This window comes from Nannospalax galili, unplaced genomic scaffold, assembly GCF_000622305.1.
Source record: "Nannospalax galili isolate Female #2095 unplaced genomic scaffold, S.galili_v1.0 scaffold634, whole genome shotgun sequence".
NCBI classification, from domain to species: domain Eukaryota; kingdom Metazoa; phylum Chordata; class Mammalia; order Rodentia; family Spalacidae; genus Nannospalax; species Nannospalax galili.
Genome location: NW_008336853.1, coordinates 769,156 through 789,065, shown reverse-complemented (window position 1 = coordinate 789,065; position 19,910 = coordinate 769,156). Strand labels below are relative to the sequence as shown.

At 46.5% G+C, this 19,910-nt stretch overlaps 1 protein-coding gene across 2 annotated transcripts in view; it reads right to left on the bottom strand.

Annotated features, from left to right (window-relative positions):
• Positions 1-18,566: 18,566 nt before the first annotated feature.
• The window catches only part of Trim65 (tripartite motif containing 65), an 8,657-nt gene continuing 7,313 nt past the window's right edge, over positions 18,567-19,910 (bottom strand). For both annotated transcript variants that reach the window (XM_029562682.1, XM_008831373.2), the window contains exon 6: positions 18,567-19,792. In XM_029562682.1, coding sequence (XP_029418542.1) covers positions 19,218-19,792 — 575 coding nt within the window. In that variant the 3' untranslated portion in view covers positions 18,567-19,217. The remainder of the gene's footprint in view (positions 19,793-19,910) is intronic.

Here is a 19,910-nt window from a genome sequence, read left to right as displayed (position 1 = left end):
AGAGCTGTTCACATTAAGACCTGCTACAATAAGGGTCTAAGGTCTCATCCTTGGGAGGCATTAGTTCCTGGGGCTGTTAGAACACAGTGTGGCATTTAAAATGTCACAAACCTGGGTTGGGAGAGATGGCTCAGCAGTTAAGAACACTGGCTATTCTTGCAGAAGACCACAGTTCAAATCCCAGCACCCACACGGCAGCTAACAACTGTCTGTAACTCCAGTCCTAGCAGTTCCAATAGCCTCTTCTGACCTCTTTGGGCATTGCATGACATGGGTGCACTTACCTACATGCCAGCAATACAGGCATATGCATAAATTAAAAAAATTTAAAAATGCCATAAGCCGGGCATGGTGGTGCACGCCTTTAATCCCAGCACTTGGGAGGCAGAGGCAGGCAGATCTCTGTGAATTCCAGGCCAGCCTGGTCTACATAGTGAGTTCCAGGCCAGCTGGGGCTACAGGAAGACCTTGTCTCAAAAAGACAAAAAAAAAAAAAAAAAGCCACAAACCAGATTGCCTAAAACCAACAGAAATTTGGGCTGGAGGTGTGGCTCAGTGGTAGAGTGCTTGCGGAGCATTCCCAAAGTCCTGAGTGATTCTTTTGAGGGAGAATTTTCCCTAGGGTTCTCTTCCACCTTCTGGTGGTAGCCAACAATTCTTGATGTTCCTTGGCTTATAGATGCATCACTTGAAATCATTCTAACATCTGTTTCTGCATCAAATTTCCTTCTTTAAAAAAACTTGAAGCCAGGTGAGGAGGCACACGCCTTTAATCTCAGCACTTGAGAGGCAGAAGCAGGTGGATCTCTGTGAGTTCAAGGCAAGCCTGGGTTACATAGCAAGTTCCAGGCCAGCTGGGTCTACAGGGTGATCCTGTCTCAAAAAGACTGAAAAAAAAATTGAGACAAGATCTCATATAGTCAAGGCCGGCCTGGAACTTGCTGTGTAGTGAAGGGTGACCTTGAACTTCTGGTCTTCCTGCCTCTACATCCTAAGACTGCAGACGTGCGTACCACACCCAGTTTATGCAGCACAGAGATGAAACTCAGGGCTTCTTATTAGGCAAGTACTCTACCAAGCCACATCCCCAGCCTGTTGCCGTGTGTGTGTGTGTGTGTGTGTGTGTGTGTGTGTGTGTGTGTGTCGGCGGTTGAACCCAGGGCCTTGTGAAAGCTAAGCACACATTCTACCAAAGAGCTACATAGACACCAAAAACATTCTCTTTAGGACTGGCAAGATGACTCAGTGAGTAAAGGTGCTTGCCACCAAGCCTGATGACCTCATTTTGATCCCTGGGACCCACACAGTAGAAGGAAAAAACCAATTCCTGAAAGTTGTCCTCTGATCTCTATACACATGCCATGACACCTGTGTGTGTGTGTGTGTGTGTGTGCCCATGCCATGGTGTATGTGTTGAGGTCAGGGGACAACCCAAGGGACTGAGTTTTCTCCTTCCATCACGTGATATGGGCCCTGGGGATTAAACTCAGGTCATCAGGCTTTGTGGCAAGTACCTTCACCTGCTGAGCCATCATGCTGGCCAAAAAATTCCTCTTTGAAAAAAGAAAAATAAATGCCAGGTATGGTGGCACAAGCCTTTAGTTCCAGCATTTGGGAGGCAGAGGCAGGCAGATCTCTCTGAATTCAAGGCCAGCCCCGGCTACATAGTGAATTCCAGGCCACCTGGGGCTACAGGGAGACCCTGTTTCAAAAAGACACAACAGCTGGGGCAACAGGGAGACCCTGTCTAAAAAAAAAAAAAAAAAAAAAAAAAAAGGAAAAAAAAGTCCTCTTTATATAAGGGTACCAGAAAATGGGCGGGGGCCTACCTTACTCCAGTATACCTCGTTTTAACCTGATTACATCTGCCAAGACACTGTATCCAAATAAGGTCCTAGCCACAGGTACAAGATATGAACATATTGATGAGGCACATGATTCAACCCCGAACAGTACATACATCAGGGAAAGTGTAGAACCAGTGCCCAGGCCAGCAGGGCCAGAGGTCAGGCATGTCCTTCCATGTTCCCATTTCTCTGTGTATTCTAGAACCCTGGTCCTTCCCTCACTACCCTAACCCTTCTCTCGCCCCTCCAGCTGGGCATGTATTGCTGCCTGTTTTCCCAACTCTCTGAGCTTAGAGTTGGGAAATTTTCCTTCAGTTCCTGAAACCAGGTTGGAAATTTTTAGTAAGTACTTAAAAAGTCAGGAACCAGAGGGAAAACAAGCAAAACAGCAATGCAGAGCCAGACACACACACACACACACACACACACACACACACACACACACGCACGCACACACACACGCACACACACACGCACGCACGCGAGCCCAATTTGCTTATTTGTTTTTTTTGCTGTGCTGCACATTGAATCCAGGCTTTGTACGTGTTAGGCAAGAACTTCAGTGCTGAGTTACACCCCAGCTCTGAAGTTTCATGTTCTGATTTTTTTTTTCTAAAAAGCTTTATTTAGAAATAATCCACACTCAGAAATAATTCATATGTCATACAAATTGATCGTTAAAAGTATACAGTCTAAGGCTGGGGAGATGGCTCAGTGAGTAAAGGGCTTGGTTTGCAAACATGAGGGCCTGAGTTTGGAAGCACGTGTTGCCTACCTACATGTAATCCCAACACCAGGAGGTGGAGACCAGAGGATCCTGGGAGCTTGCCAGCCAGCCACTCTAGCCAGTTGGTGAGCTCCAGTTTCAGAGAGATAACCTGTCTCAAAGAAATAAGATGGCAGGCTGGAAAAATGGCTCAGGGGCCAAGAGCACTGGCTGCTCTTACAGAGGACCTGGGTTTGGTTCCCAGCACCCACATGGTGGCTGACAGCCATTTGTAATTCTAGTTCCAGGGTATCTGACACCCTCTTTTGACATGCACAAGTATACCTGCATACATGCAGACAAAATACTCATATACATAAAATAAAAATAAATTAATGGGGGTTTTAGAGATGGCTCAGCGGTTAAGCACACTGTTCTTGCAGAGAACCTGGATTTAGTTCCCAGCACCGTGAAGGCTAACAACAGTCTTTAACTCCAGTTCCAGGGGATCTGACACCCTCTTCTGACCTCCTCAGACATTGCACAACATGGATGCATCTACATACATGCAGGCTATACACTCATACACATAAAATGAAAATAATTTTAATCCAGGCATGGTGGTGCACACCTTTAATCCCAGCATTCGGGAGGTTGAAGCAGGCGGATCTCTATGAGTTCAAGGCCAGCCTGGTCTACATATCGAGTTCCAGGCCAGCTGTCTCAAAAAGACCAAAAAATTTTTCATTAATTAAAAATAAGGTGGAGAGTGATGGGGGAATGACCTCTGACTTCCACATGCATACACATATAGGTGTATACACACACACACACACACACACACACACACACACACACACACACAAAGTGTACAGTCTAGAAATGGTATGGTCAAGAATACCTGCAATCCTAGTACTTTAGTAGGTAGAGACAGGAGGAGAATCGGGAGTTCAAGGCCAACCTTGGTTGCAAAGTAAATTTGAGACCAGGCTGGGCTACATATGAGTCTGTCTCAAAAAAGAAAAAATAACAAAAAATAAAGTACATAGTCCAGCCACTGTGATGGTGCCTGCCTGTAATTCCAGCACATTGAGGGGCTGGGGACAGGAGGCCCAGTTCAAGGCTAGTTTGGGCTATATAGAGAAACTCTGCCTCAAAAAAAAAATGTGCATTCCGTTTTTATTTTAATTCTCTGGATTCTTTGTGTGGGCCTATCTTGGGCAATGTAGGGTGGTGAGCAGTGTCCCTGGCCTCTACCACTAGATACAGGAACACCACCTAGTCATTACCGTCTAAACTGTCCCCAGGCATTACCCCATGTCCTTGGAAGGCTGAAGAACACTACTTTATTCATATTTCCCTCTAGTTGACACAAGAAGCCATTATTCTTCCTGTCCCAGAGAAAGGCGGGTGACTGTCCCCTCAGTCTTCACCTCCGTGTGTACACTGCAAGACTTTACCCACAAATCCTTTCTAGATCCCTCGTCTGGATCCAGTCACCTAAAGGTTTTATTGATGGTCTGGGGGCTGGGGGCTGTGAGAGCACAGAGAACCATGGAGGGAGCCAGTTCTGCTGGGAGGTGAGCCCTGTATGCTGCAATCCCTGCCTTCACCAGTTAGGGCTGCTGGAACAGAGTACTAGAGGCTGGGTGGTATTTCTGGAGGTTGGGAGACTGAGTTCATTTGGGATCTGGGAAGGGCCCTGTTCTAGTTTCTCCATTGCTGTGACAAAACACTCTGACCACTACCAAATTGGGGAGGAAAGAGTTTACTCAGCTTACATCTCCCAGGTCACAGTTCATCAGGAAGCCCAAAGTAGGAATTCAGGTCAGGAGCCTGGAGGCAGGAGCTGGAGCACAGGCCATGAAGGAACGCTGTTTACCAGCTTGCTCCTCTGGCCCTCATACAACCTTTCTTCTTTTTTTTTTTTTTTCGTCTTTTTGAGACAGGATCTCCCTGTAGCCCCAGCTGTCCTGTCCTGGAACTCACTATGTAGATCAGGCTGGCCTCAAACTCACAGAGATCTGCCTGCCTCTGCCTCCCAAGTGCTGGGATTAAAGGCATGCGCCACCATGCCCAGCGTAACCTGCCCTGCTTTCTTATATAACGTAGGCCCACCTGCCTGGGGTGGTATCACTCACAGTGGGCTGGGCCTTCCTATATCAATAATCAAGAAGATGCCCCACAGACATGGCTACAGGCCAGTCCTATGGAGGCAATTCCCTAACTGAGGCTTCCTTTATCCAGTTGTGTCAAGTTGACTTGAAAGCTATCTAGCAAAGGCCCTTTCCAGGACTACAGACTACTAACATTAAACTGTGTCCCCATAGTCAGAAGGAGGACTGAGATCTCTCTGCAGTCTTTTTAAAAGATTTGTTATTGCCGGGCGTGGTGGTGCATGCCTGTAATCCCAGCACTCAGGAGGCAGAGGCAGGTGGATCTCTGTGAGTTCAAGGCCAGCCTGATCTACATAGTGAGTTCCAGGACAGCTGGGGCTACAGGGAGACCCTGCTTCAAAAAGACAAAAAAAATTTGTTATTATTATTATTTATGTGTATGTGTGTGTGTGAGTGTGTGTATGCCACATGTTTGTGGGTGCCTTCAGAGACCAAAAAAGGGTGTTATAGCCCCTGGAGCTGGAGTTATAGATGGTTGTGAGCCACCTGATTATAAGTGCTGGGAACTGAACTCTGGTCCTCTACCACTAAGTCCACTCTCCAGCTCCCATACTGTCCCTTTTATAAGGTCACTAATCACATTCATAAGGGCTCTACTCTCATGCCATAATCATCTCCCAAAGCCACACCTCCTAGCACCATAACCTTAGGGGTAAGGATCCCAGGAGATGGATTCTGCAGGGACACACATATTCCAGTCATTGAACTGCCCTCTTAGATAGGAAACAAAGGGAAAGGAGAAACACAGTGATGCCTGGGGATTCCCCGAGGAGGCTGGGGGGACTGTGAAGGTGCCATCTGAGCTGGGCAGTCATAAGCTGCTAGGACTCTGGTGGGTAGAGTCGACGGTGGGAAAAGATCCTCTGGACAGAAGGAGTAGCGTGGGAGATGGCCTGGGTGGACCCAGCTTGGCAGGAAAGCAGATAATGAGTTCCATACGTCCATTTCCACAAGGAGCTCTTGATCATGACCACGCTGTGCTTGCCAAGCTCCAGGAGCGGCTGGGAGGCCCAGCCTCAGCACCACCCTGCTCTGTGGCTTCGTGGCCAGGCTGCTTGGGTCTGTAGACAGTAGACACGCCTGCTTCTGGAAGGAGGTGTGCTCTCAGGTTGCAGGGAGTACTCAAAGATGTTCTCCATCCAGCAGCTCACTGGCCCTTCTGCTCCCTCCAGAAAAAAACAGGGTCTCCCTGTAGCCCCTAGAACTTACTATGTAGACCAGGCTGGCCTCCATCTCACAGAGATCCACCCACCTCTGCCACCCAAGTGCTACCACCATGCTCAGAATTTTTTTTTTTTTGGTCTTTTTGAGACAGGGTCTCCCTGTAGCCCCAGCTGTCCTGGAACTCACCATGTAGACCAGGTGGCCTCGAACTCACAGAGATCCGCTTGCCTCTGCCTCCTGAGTGCTGGGATTAAAGGGGTGCACCACCACGCCTGGCCTATGCTCAGCTATTTTTATTTTATGTATGTGAGTCTTCTGCCTGCATGTAAATGCATCAGTGTTGTGCAATGCCCAAGGAGGCCAGAGAGGGTGTCAGATCGCCTGGAAGTAGAGTTACTGATGGTTATTAGCCACCATGTGGATGCTGAGAACTGAACCTGGCAGAGCATCAGGTGCTCTTAACCACTGAGCCATCTCTCCAGCCTCAGGGCAGATACTTTTTAATTTAAAATTTTTATTTATTTATTTATTTATTTATTTATTTATTTTTATTATTATTAGTAGTAGTAGCAATGATAGTAGTGCTGTGTGTGTGTGTGTGTGTGTGTGTGTGTGTCTGTGTCTGTGTGTGATGTACATATGGTGAGTGCCAGCATGCATGTAGAGTTTAGATGACAACTTTTAAAAGTTGGTTCTCTCCTTCACTGTGATTTCCAGGGATTGAACTTGGATCATATACTTGCATGGCAAGCGTCTTTACCCACTGAGCTCATTTACTGGCTGAAAGTAAACATTATTAAACATTCTTAAAGTTCCCAGAGCTGGGGAGATGGCTCAGTGATTAAAGAGCTTGTGGCACACGCATGAGGATCAAAGTTCTGAGTTCCAGAACTCATGGAAATGCAGGGTGGGTGTGGCAGGCAGCCCATAACTTGGAGGTGGGGGGCAGGCAGTGATAGGGAATCCCCAGAGAGACTAGCCTTATCTTTAAGCTCTGAGTTTGATTGAGAGACTCTGCCTCAGTGAATCAGCCCCAGGCCTCCATGTGCACATGCACACATGTGTATGCACACCCATACACATGCACATTCAAACATGCACACACCCACATACACACACATACATATAAAAATGAACAAAGAGGCCTGGAGAGATGGCTCAGTGGTTAAGAGCACTGGCTGGTCTTGCAGAGGACCCAGGTTTGGCTCCCAGCACCCACATGGTGCTAACAACCATCTATGTAGCTCCAGTTCCAGGGGAATCTGATGCCTTCTTCTGACCTCTGGCGACACTGCACTGCGGGAGTCTCTCCCTCTCTTCGCGGGTCGTTGGCCACCGGCCCACGAGGGCAGGGAGAGCAGAAGCGGCGAACGGGGTCAGGATGGCCAGTGAGCACTGACGGAAGACAGCCCTTCCGGGGAGGCTGATCCCAGGCACAGTAAAACGACAGTGATACAACTCCAGACACAGTGAAACAGCTCCATTTATTCAGTGGGAGAACTAGAGAAGTTATAGTGTGGAGGCAGTAGCGAAAGCCTCAGTTGATAGGTGCTCATAGTATGCTTTATTTACATGTGGCAGTGGGCTCCTATCTTCCAGACTATCAGGCAATGCCTGATTATCATATAGAAAAAACCTGGGGGTAGTTTTTACTCCAGGTAACTATGCCAAAGGTCATGTTTCAGATAAGGTCAGGCATCCGTGCTTGGTGGCACTTTCCAGGTGAGCCAGGAAGAGAGCAGGAGGCCCCCTGCTGAAAAGGGGAGTCCTTCCATTTGGCGCCGAGCCCCTTAGGGCTATCTGGACATGGAGAACTACAACCCTAACAGCAGGGTTTCCCAACACTGCACAACATGAGTGCACTTATATACATGCAGGCAATACACTCAGACACATTAAAATAAAAAGAATAAATAAAAGGTAAAAAAGAAAAATAAAAGTTTTTGAGTTTGATACATGTATGAATGATGCTATTGTAAATTCCTTGGTCTTTGTTTGTTTGTTTTTTGAGACAGGGTCCCCCCATAGCATCAGCCGGCCTAGAACTTGTGTAGACTAGACTGGCCTCAATCGCAGAGATTTGCCTGTCTCTGCCTTCCAAGAGCTGGAATTAAAGGCATGGGCCACCACACCCCATCATAAATACTATTTTTGTTTAATGCTATTGGTAATAATCCTTTTTCTTTATTAGTATTTTTTGGACAGCCTCATGAGGAATTTCCTAGATCATGTTGGCCTGTGGGCATGTCTGTGTGGGATTATCTTGATTATTAATTGAAGCAGGAGGGCCCAACCCACTGAGGTGGCACCATCCTTAGGCAGTGGGCCTGGGTTGTATAAGAATGCTATCTGAGGTAGGGTGTGATGGCACTCTCCTTTGGTCCCATCACTCGGGAAGCAGAGGCAGGTGGATCTCTGAGTTCAAAGCCAGTCTGGTCTACATAGTGAGTTCCTGGCCAGCCAGGGCTGCATAGTAAGATCCTGTCTTAGAAAAAGAAAAGAAAGCTAAAGAGAAAAAAAGCCATTTGAGCATGAGCCTGTGAGTAAGTGAGGGGGCAGCGGCAGCCGCGCTCCTCCATGGTTTCTACTTCGACTTCCTGCCCTGACTTCTCTCAGTGATGGACCATGACCTGGTAGTCTAAGCCAAGTAAATCCTTTCCGCCTCTAAGTTGTTTTTTGATTAGGCTGTTTTAGCACAGAAACAAGAAGGAAACTAACACACTCAGTCCTTTCTTCAGAAGAATAAAATTTTTAGTATATCACAAATTAACGGTGCACAAGTATTTCTCCATTGGCATAATATACAATAGTGCTGATTGCCAGCCTTTTCTCTTTCTCTACAGGTTTTAGAGAATTTCTGAATTTTCAGCCAGGTATAGTGGTGCACACCGTTAATTCCAGCACTTGGGAGGCAGAGGCAGGTGGATCTCTGTGAATTTTAGGCCAACCTGGTCTAGATAGCAAGTTCAGGCCAGGTGGGGCTACATGGAGACCGTGCCTCAAAAAAAAAAAAAATTCTTTCTGAATTTTCAGCTTAGTTTGGAGGAAAAAATGACTTCTTCCTTGTTTTTTGTTTTTGGGGTTTTTCAGACGGAAGGTAGGGGTGAAGACGGTCTCATGAGCCCGGGCAGGCCTTGAGCTCCTGATCCTCCTGCCTCAGTGCTAAGTGCTGGGATGACAGGCAAGTACCACTGTGCTCAGTTTTGTTTCATTTTGATCATTAGGATGTTCATATAGTTTATTTTTTATTTATTTCAAATATTTAATTAATTAATTAATTAATTTGATTGATAGATTGATTGATTGAGACAGGGTCTCCCTGTAGCCCCAGGTGTCCTGGAACTCACTATGTAGACCAGGCTGGCCTTGAACTCACAGAGATCTGCCTGCCTCTGCCTCCCAAGTGCTGGGACTACAGGTGTGCATTACCATACCTGGCTTATTTATTATTTTTATTTTATGTGTATGAGTATATTGCCTACATGTATGTGAGTGCACCTGTGTTGTGCAATCAGTGCAGCCAGTGCTCTTAACCTCTGAGCCATCTCTCCAGCCCTTTGTCTTTTAAAATCATAACAAGTAGGATCTGGAGAGATGGCTCAGTGGTTAAGAGCCATTTGCTGCTGATCCAGGTTTGGTTCCCAGCACCCATATGGCAGCTTAACAATTGTCTTAACTCCAAATCCAGGGGATCTTTCACCCTCTCTGTCTTCCAAAGGCACTGCATGCACGTGGTGTACTTACATGCAGGCAAAAGACTCACACACATAAAATTAAAATAATTTTTAAAATGTTTATTGCCGGACGTGGTTCTGCCTACATGTATGTAAGCCTACTACATGTATGCAGTGAGGGCAGAAGGGGGAGTCAGATTCCCTGGAACTGTTATGGACAGTTGTTACCCACTGTGTGGGTCCTGGGAACCAAAACTGGGTCCTCTGTAAGAACAGCAAGTGTTATTAACCACTAAGCCATCTCTCCAGCGCCTTAAATTTAAAAAAATTATTTTTTCCAGCTGGGCACGGTGGCTCACACCTTTATTCCCAGCACTCAGGAGGCAGAGGCAGGTGGATCTCTGTGAGTTCAAGGCCAGCCTGGTCTACATAGTGAGTTTCCAGGCCAGCTGGAGCTACAGGGAGACCCTGTCTCAAAAAGACCAAAAATATTTTTATTTATCATTTTTATTTTACGTGTATGAGTGTATTTCCCACATGTATGTAAGTGCACCAATGTCATGCAATGCCCATGGAGGTTAGAAAAGGGTACTAGACCTCTGATTGTTAGTTGCCGTAGAGGTGCTGGAATCTGAACCCGGGTCCTCTGCAAGAGCAGCCAGTGCTCCTAACTGCTGAGCCATCTCTCCAGTCCCTAAAATAAAATTTAAATTATTTTATTTTATTGGTGGCTTTTTTGAGACAGAGTCTCCCTGTAGCCCCAGCTGACCTGGAATTCATTATGTAGCCCAGGCTGGCCTTGATGGCATAGAGATTCACTTGCCTCTGCCTCCTGAGGGCTGTGATTAAAGGCATAGAGCACCACACTCAGAAAAAGAAAATATTAAAATGGATGGGGCTGGAGAGATGACTAAGCAGTTAAAAACACCAGATGTTAAACTGGGTGTGGTGGTACATGCCTGTAATCCCTGCACTCAGGAGGCAGAGGCAGGTGGATCTCTGTGAGTTCGAGGCCACCCTGGTCTACAAAGTGAGTGCCAGGCCAGCTGGGGCTACAGGGAGACCCTGTCTCAAAAAGACAAAAAAGAAAAAAATAAATAAAATTAAAGTAAAGCAAAAAAAAAAAAAAAACCAAAAAAAACAAAAAACCAAAACACTGGATGTGCTGGCAGAAGTCCTGGGTTCAAATCCCAGCACCCACATAGCAGCTGACAACCGTCCTTAACTCCATTTCCAGGGAATCCAATGCCCTTTCTGTATGGGTGCACTTACACACATGCAAGTATAACACTCACACACATAAAATAAAAATAAGTAATAAAAATAAAATGATAACAAGTTCTGGGTAGTATGGTACAAGTCTGAAGGCAGAGTCAGGTGGATCTCTGTGAGTGTGAGGTCAGTGTGGTCTACAGTAAGTTCTAGGCCAGCCAGAGCGATATAGTAAGGCCAGGTCTCAGATAATAGTTACCAAACCAAACCAAACCAAAAAAAAACAATGGCAAAGTGTCATGTATGTACTCAGTAGTAGAATGCTAGCTAGAATGTCCAGGTCCTAGGTTCAACCCCCAGTCATGACACATACATTTAAAGATGAGCTTCTCAAGCTAGGCATGGTGGTACATGCCTTTAATCCCTGTACTCGGGAGGCAGAGGCACGTCGGTCTCTGTCAGATGGATGCCAGCCTGGTCTCCATAGCCAGCTCCAGGCTGGCCAGGATTACAGGGAGACCCTGTCTCATAAACAGAAACAAAAACAAAAAAGATGGGGTCTCCCTATGTTGCCCAGGCTAGTCTGGAAATAATGGGTCCTCAGTGTCCCCAGTAGCTGAGCGCACAGGGACATGTAGCTCTAGGGAACGATGATGGTGACTTTAGCTTATTTCCATGGTTGTTGCTCAATGTCTGAAGAGTTTTTTAAATGGTTTGTCATTAGGGGCAAGGGTAACAGCACTTTTGAGCTCTGCAGGAACACGTTCATGCCTGCCTCTCATCCCATCCTCGTGGGAACTGTGTGAGGAACGGTGGCCGGGAAAGCTGACGAGTTCCACACCTTGTCACAGCTTGTCCTGCAGAGGAGGCTGGGGAAAACGCAGCCTGAACCATTTTAAACCTCATAGGAGTCTGGTGCTGCAGTACTGCTGCAGAAAAGGCAGGTGTGGTGGCTCATGGTTCAATGCCTGTAATCCCAACACTCAGGGAAGCTAAGGAGGACTGCCACCAGATTGAGGCTAGCCTGGGGTACACAGCAAGTTTAGACCAGCCTCGCCTACAGATTAAGACTCAACTCTCAACACTCCTCCCCTCCAAAAAGCCAAAAAAACAAAACAAAACAAAAAAAACCCCCACAAGCCAAAAAGTCTAGCTAAATTGGGTGTGGTGGAACACACTTATAATTCCAGTACTTGGGAGATGGAGATGATGACAACCTAACCTAGATTACATACTGAGTTTGAGACTAACCTGGGCTACATCGTAATAGCCTGTCTTAACAGCAACAACAAAAGCAAGTTGGGACTGGTAATGTACATCTGTAATCCCAAAATTGGGGAGGCAGAGGCAGGATAATCAACAGGTTTGAGGCCAGCCTGGTCTATATAGGAAATTCAAGGCCAGCCAGGGTTACATAGCAAGACTGTCTCAAAACAAAAAAAAATTTCAGGGTTGGAGAGATGGCTCAGCAGTTGTGTATTGCTCTTGTAGAGGACCTTGGTTTAGTTCCCAGAACCTGCATCAAGTGGTGACTCATAATCATATGTAACTCCATCTCCAAGGAGATCTTACACCTCTTCTGAGGGCATCTGCACTCATGTGCACATATCCAAACACAGATACACAGATACACACATTCTTAAAAAAGCTTATATAAACTCAGAACTAAAGAGATGGCTCAGAGGATAAAGGCAGGTGGCCTGGGTTCAGTGCCCGAGACTCACATGGTAGCATGCCGGAGTGTGTGGTCAGAGTGGAGTGGGTTCCTATCACCTTGTTTCTGAGGCAGGGTCTCTCCTGTTTCTGTGCTGCCTGCTTCAGGCCAGCTGGCCAAGGAACTTCCTGTCTCCACCTCCCATCTCCCTGTGCTTGGCTTACAGATCTGGGCCACACCTCTGGCTTTTTACACAGGTTTCAGGGATTGAATTCAGATTGTGACGCTTTTATCACTGAGCCATTTCCCTGGTCCTGTTTTGGTTTTTTTTGTTTGTTTGAAACAGGGTCTCACTGGAGCCCAGCTGGCCAGGCACTCTCTACTTAGACCAGGTTGGCCTTCATCTCTCAGAGATCCACCTGCCTCAGTCTCCTGAGTGCTGGTATTATAGGCGAATCACCACATCTGGCCAGCTTTGGCTCTTTTAGGAATTTCTTGTGGCATTTTTCTCCAGGTCTGTCGATCACAGCGTGGGAGCACTGAATGCCCATGAGGATGTTCACGTTCATATTCAGGTGTTCTCTTGATGTTTCTTGGTTCCCAGGCCTTTCTTTCCTTCCTGGATTTACATCTCCATTTCTGAAGGCTGTCCTCAGGAGCTGCTGAGTGTCTGCGTACACCTCTGTTTCGACTTCATCTTTGGCTGGCAGATGAACCCTTTCTTCACAGAATCTCATGGTCTGAGTTGAGCATGATAGCACATGCCTGTACTTAGGGAGGTGGAGGCAGAAGGACCAGGAGCTCAAAGTCATCCTCAACTATATAGTGAATTCCAGACAAGTTTGAGAACAACAGGGTCTAGAGAGATAGCCAACAGTTAAGAGCACTGGCTGCTCTTGCAGAGGACCTGGGTTCAGGTCCCAGCACTCACATGGTGGTCCACAACCTTCTGTAACTCCAACTCCAGGAGATCTAGCACCTTGTTTGGGCATCTGCAGGCACCTTGCACACACATGGTACACATACTCATGCAGGCACTCATACACATAAAATAAAAATAAATAAATATGGGGCTGGAGAAATTTCTCAGCAATTAAGAGCACTTAGTCATTTTCCAGAGAATTTGGGGTTTGTTCCCAGCACTTGGCATCTGACAACCACGTAATCTGTAATCCAGTTCCAAGGGATCTGATGCCCTCTCCTGGCCTCCGTGGACACTGCATGTATGTTGTGTACGATGTAAATGCAGGCAAAACACTCATATTCAGACAATGAAAATAAGTCTTGTGGCTGGAGAGATGGCTCAGTGGTTAAAAACACTTGCTGCTCTTCCAGAGGTCCTGGGTTCGATTCCCAGCACCCGAGTGGCAGCTCCAACACCCTCTTTTGACCTCTGCAGGGCTTTGCATGCATGTGGTACACTTACACCTAGGCGAAACACTCATACACATAGAATTTTTTTTAAAATAATAAAATAAATTTAAAAAATATATCTTTTAAAAACTGACAACAGCCGGGCGTGGTGGTACACACCTTTAATCCCAGCACTTGGGAGGCAGAGGCAGGTGGATCTCTCTGAGTTCAAGGCCAGCCTGGTCTACATAGTGAGTTCCAGGACAGCTGGGGCTACAGGGAGACCCTGTCTCAAAAAAAACAGACAACAAACAACAACAGCAACCAAATAATCACAGTCTGACTCCACTCTCTTAAACTGCCAATCAGAGGCAACATGAAACTGCATAATCCATTCTTGTTCTGTTCCCTACTGCCTGATTTTTAAAAGGCTTTATTTACAGCCAGGCATGATGGTGCATGCCTACAGTCCCAGCACTTGGGAGGCAGAGGCAGGTGGATCTCTCTGAGTTCAAGGCCAGCCTGGTCTACATAGTGAGTTCCAGGACAGCTGGGGCTACAGGGAGACCCTGTCTCAAAAAAACAGACAACAAACAACAACAACCAAATAATCACAGTCTGACTCCACTCTCTTAAACTGCCAGTCAGAGGCAACATGAAACTGCATAATCCATTCTTGTTCTGTTCCCTACTGCCTGATTTTTAAAAGGCTTTATTTACAGCCAGGCATGATGGTGCATGCCTACAGTCCCAGCACTTGGGAGGCAGAGGCAGGTGGATCTCTGTAAGTTCAAAGCCAGCCTGGTCTATATAGTGTGTTCCAGGCCAGCTGGGGCTGCAAGGAGACTGTCTCAAAAAGCCAAAAGAAAAATAATAAATAAATAAACAAACAACACAGGGGGTTGGAGAGATGGCTCAACAGTTAAGATCACGTGTGCTCTTGCAGAGGACCCAGGTTCATTTCCCAGCACCCATATAGCATTTATAACCACCTGTAACTCCAATTTTAGGAGACCTAATGTCCTCTTCTGGTAACTGTGGGTATCTGCAAGCAGGTAGTATACATTCATATACCCAGGTACACACAATAAAATAAATATATCTTTAAAAATTAATAAAATTCAAGTCTTTAGAGCATTTTGAATTTTCAGATTAGTGTTGCTCAATCATCTGTATAAAATGTTTGTATTTTTCCAAGGGTATATATTATTGCACATATTACCCTTTAAGAACTTTTAAAAAATAAATATTTTATTATTTTTATTTTGTGTGTATGAATGTATTGCCTGCATGTAGGTAGGTGCACCCACGTCGTGCAGTGCCTGAGAGGTCAGAAGAAGGTGTCAGATCCCCTGGAGCTGGAGTTATAGATGGCCGTTAGCTGACATGTGGGTGCTGGGAATCGAACCCAGGTCCTCTGCAAGAACACCCAATGCTCTTAACGGCTGAGCCATCTCTCCAGTCCCTACCCTTTAAGAACTTTTAGTGTGGGGCTGGTGAAATGACTCATCAGGTAAAGCTGGTTGCCACCAAGCCTGACAAGCTAAATTTGGCCCCCAGTCACCTACATGGTGGAAGAGAACAGACTCTTTTGATTTCCACATGCTCACCATAGCACATGCATGCCCCCCCCCAAAATGTAAGAAAGTCTCCTAAAAACTTTGTTTTTAGGGCTGGAGAGATGAGTCAGAGGTTAAGAACACTAACTATTCTTGCAGAAGACTTGGGTTCGAACCCCAGCACCCACATGGCAGCTAACAACTGTCTGTAACTCCAGTTCCAGGGGATCCAACAACCTCTTCTGTCCTCCGGGGGCATTGCACGACATGGGTGCACTTATCTACATATAAGCATAACACTCATACACATAAAACAAAAATAATAAAATATTTTTAAAAACCTTCATTCTTAAAAGATTTATTTTTAGGCTGGGCAGGGTGGCACATGCCTTTAATCCCAGTACTCAGGAGGCAGAGGCAGGCCTCTGTGGGTTGAAGCAAGCCTGGTCTACATAATGAGTTCCAGGCCAGCTGGGGCTGCAGGGAGACCCTGTCTAAAAAAACATTTTTTAATTAATTTTTATATTATTTTATGAATGTAAGTGCTTGCCTGGTGCCTGCCGAGGCCAGAAGGGGGCGTCAGATGTTCTAGAACTGGAGTTAGAGGTGGTGGTTAATCACTATGTGGTGCTGGGAACTGAACCTGGTCCTCTACAAGAACAACCAGTGCTTTTAACCATTCAGTCACTTCTAAAAACTTGTAAAAAAATTTTTTTTAATTTTATTATTTTTATTTTAAGAGTATGTGTGTATTGCCTGCATGTAGGTAAGTGCACCCATGTGGTGCAAGGCCTGAGGAAGACAGAAGAGGCTGTCGGATCCCCTGGAACTGAAGTTAGGGACAGTTGTTAGCTGCCGTGTGGGTGCTGGGATTTGAACCTGGTCTTCTGCAAGAACAATCAAGTGCTCTTAACCACTGAGCCATCTCTCCAGTCCCACTTTTAGAACTTTTAATTTAAAAAAGTTATGTGTATGAGGGTTCTGCCTACATGCATGTAAGTCTACCACATATGTGTAGTGAGGGCAGAAGAGGGAGTCGGATTCCCTGGAACTGTTATGGACAGTTGTTAGCCACTGTGGGTGCTGGGAACCAAAACTGGGTCCTCTGCAAGAACAGCAAGTGTTATTAACCACTAAGCCATCTCTCCAGCCCCTTAAATTAAAAAAAAAAAAATGTTTTTCCCAGCTGGGCATGGTGGCTCATGCCTTTAGTCCCAGCACTCAGGAGGCAGAGGCAGGCAGATGTATGTGAGATCGAAGATAGCTTGGTCTACATAGTGAGTGCCAGGCCAGCTGGGGCTACAGGGAGCCCCTGTCTCAAAAAAGACCCCCCAAAATTTGTTTTTCCCTTTGAGAAACTTTTATTGTGAAATATTTACCCATGAGTATAAAACATAGACATACACTTAAGAAATTACAAAGGAAAAAACGAACCAAAGAACAAAGAAAAAATACAAAAGCAGACGTCCTCATAACCACCACCTGTGGTGTTACTAAGACACATTATAGTCGTACCGGAATAATCAGTCTGACTCAGCATTAAAGAGTGGACTCGGACTCCGAGAGTTTGTTCCTTCAGACCTCTCACAGAACCGAGCTCCTGAGCCAGGCCTTGTATTCAAACAGTCTCTCCAGCATGAATTGGGGAACACTAAACTTGGACCCACCCTTATCTATCAGAGAATCTTGCCCTTTGATCCCTAGGTCTAAAACATCTCTTACACACATCAAGCATACTTCTCGATTCTCACTGCTTCCAGCGAGTATAGAAAACATGGCTTTCAGCGTCTTGGCGTGCTATTTCAAGCACACCCACATCCATTTGCTGCCTTGGGTGGGGGGCAAAGTGGGATGCTCTGGGACCAGGGTCATAAGCCCAAGTCCCAATAGGAGCTCATGGATCAGTGAGCTTGTTTGCACTATAAGCAGGCGTTTTCTGGTACAAGGTTAAGTAAAAGTCATTAGTTCATGTTCATGTTGCAAGTCGTTCCTACAACCACCAAGATCAGAAAGTGAAGTGTTTTAAAGAAATTATGCCAGGCTGGGGATGTTGTAAGAGGCAGAAGGTAGCATCCCCAGTACAAAAAATTTAAAAATTTAAAATTAAAAAAACAAAAACAAGCCGAGCGTGGTGGTGCACGCCTTTAATCCCAGCACTCAGGAGGCAGAGGCAGGCGGATCTCTGTGAGTTCGAGGCCAGCCTGGTCTCTATAGGGAATCCAGGCCAGCTGAGGCTAAAAAGAACCCCCCCAAAAACAGAAAGAAAATAAAATTAAAAAGTCATACTGTCACACCAACTCTACTTCCAGAATTGTGAGCAAAAACAGACCAGGATCTTCATAGAAGCATGTTCTGGAATAGCAAGGAACAAAACAAAACAAAAAGATGCTCACAGCTGCCACTAACTACACGCAAACCTACATTTGGTACCCACACCTATGTTGTGGGGTAACAGGAGGCTGAGTCTCTGCTGTGCTAACTTGCCAGTTACCTGGCTGGTCAGTGACTTCCAAGGCATGTCATTGTGCCCTTTTATATATATATGTAAAATCTTAAACTGTTCATTGTCTTTTGATAAGTAGTTCCACTTTACGAATTAAAATTTTTATTATTTATTTATGTGTATGTGGGGGTGGGGGCTGGGGAGGCATGTGCCATGGTTGAAATCAGTTCTTGTCTACCACCATGTGGGTCCTGAGGATTGGACTCAGGTCATCAGGCTTGGTGGTAAGCCCCTTTACCCACTGAGCCATCTTACCGGCCCCTAACTTTAAGTACATAATCATCATGTGGTTATTTGAATGAGAAGTGTCCCCTATAGTCTCAAGTAAAATCTCAAGTATTTGAACACTTGGTTAGTTGGTAGCGTTGTTTGGGGAGGGTCTTGGAACCTTTAGGTGTGGCTTAGCTGAAGGAAGCACGTCACTGGGCTTTCAAAGTTCACAGCCTTGCCCTGTGTCTGTCTGTCTCTCCTGCATGTGCCTGAAGATGTGAGCGCTCAGTTTCCTGCTCTGGCTGCCTCTGCCGCCATGCTTCCTCACCATGATAGACTCATTCCTCTGGAACCGTAAGCCAAATAAACCCTTCCTTCTAGAAGCTGCCTTGGTCAGTGGGTTTTTTGTTTATTTTTTTTGGTCTTTTTGAGACAAGGTCTCCCTATAGCCGTAGCTGGCCTGGATTCACTAATGGAGACCAAGATGGCCTCGAACTCACAGAGATCCACCTGCCTCTGCCTCCTGAGTGCTGGGATTAAAGGTGTGTACCACCACGCCTGGCTCTTGGTCAGTGTTTTATCACAGCAGCAGAAAAGGAACTACTACAGAACTCACACATGTGGGCAAAGTTTCTTATTCAGAAACATTCGTTGGGCCAGGCATGGTGGAACACACCTTTAATGCCAGCACTTAGGAGGCAGAGGCAGGTGGATCTCTGTGAGATTGAGGCCAGTCTGTTCTACATAGGGTGTTCCCGGGCAGCTGAGGCTACAGGGAGACCCTGTCTAAAAAAAAAAGTCGTTTAAATGTACAGCATTGGGTAAATGAGTCTGTTAGTCATTAGAATGCTCTTCTCAGTTTGTGGTTCACTGCGGTGCTGACCTTTGGTCCATACGTTCTCCGTAGGAGGTGAACTAGTCTCTATATTAGTCTGTCACTCTCACTGTCCTGTAAACCCAGGACTACCCTGGGCACTGCTCTAGCCTGAGATGCACGGGCAATGCTAAAACCTTTGCTTGGGGCTAGGGCTTCCTATTTCATTTCTCTCTAGTCCCTGCGCCCTTCGAAGTGGCTGAAAAGTAAGGTTTGCTACTGGGGCTGTGATACTTGGGCACATGGGTATGGTGGCACCCAGAGCTCCATCCCATCTGCTTTCCTCAGCTGGGCACTGAGACCTCTTCCTGGGGCCCTGGAGGGAGCTTGGCCTCAGGCTGATGGCAAAGAGTGAGGGTTCTCCCCTCGAGAAGCCAGAAGACAGGGTAGAGGGGCTGGTTGAAGATAGCGTGGAAGGTGTACAGGGGCTGAGTATGTGGCTCTAAGCTGTAGAAGGTGAGGCAGCCAGAGGCCAGGTTCAAATCCATGCCTAGGAGCCGTCCAGGCACCCCAGGGAGGCGCTGGACCGTCCCATTATGCCAGGCCTGAACCCTATCCTCCTGAATGCAGAGGCCCCAGGAGCAGGGCCCACGGCCAATGTTGTCAGTGTGCGTTCCCAGCTTCTGCCGTGTCAGTTTCGGATAGGTGACACCCAGTGTCACAGAGTGGTCAGAGGCACGCACCTCCCAGTAGTGCCGTCCAGTCTGAAAACTCTGGGCACACTGCACTTGCCATAGCTCGAAGCTACCTGGCCTGGCTGGGCCCTGGGGCTGGAAACCATGTGTCACCTGCAGGTCCTGGTGGGACAGGTAGAAGTACCTGTTGGCAGTGTCCGGATCAAAGGTCAGATTTCGATAATCTGTTGGGGAGAGATGGACAGAAGTGGGCAAAGGTGCTGTCTTTCAGAAGGGCAAAGAGCAACTATGGCTCCATTCACAGACAGTTTAAATGTCAGCCAGGCATACTGTGGGCTGAGC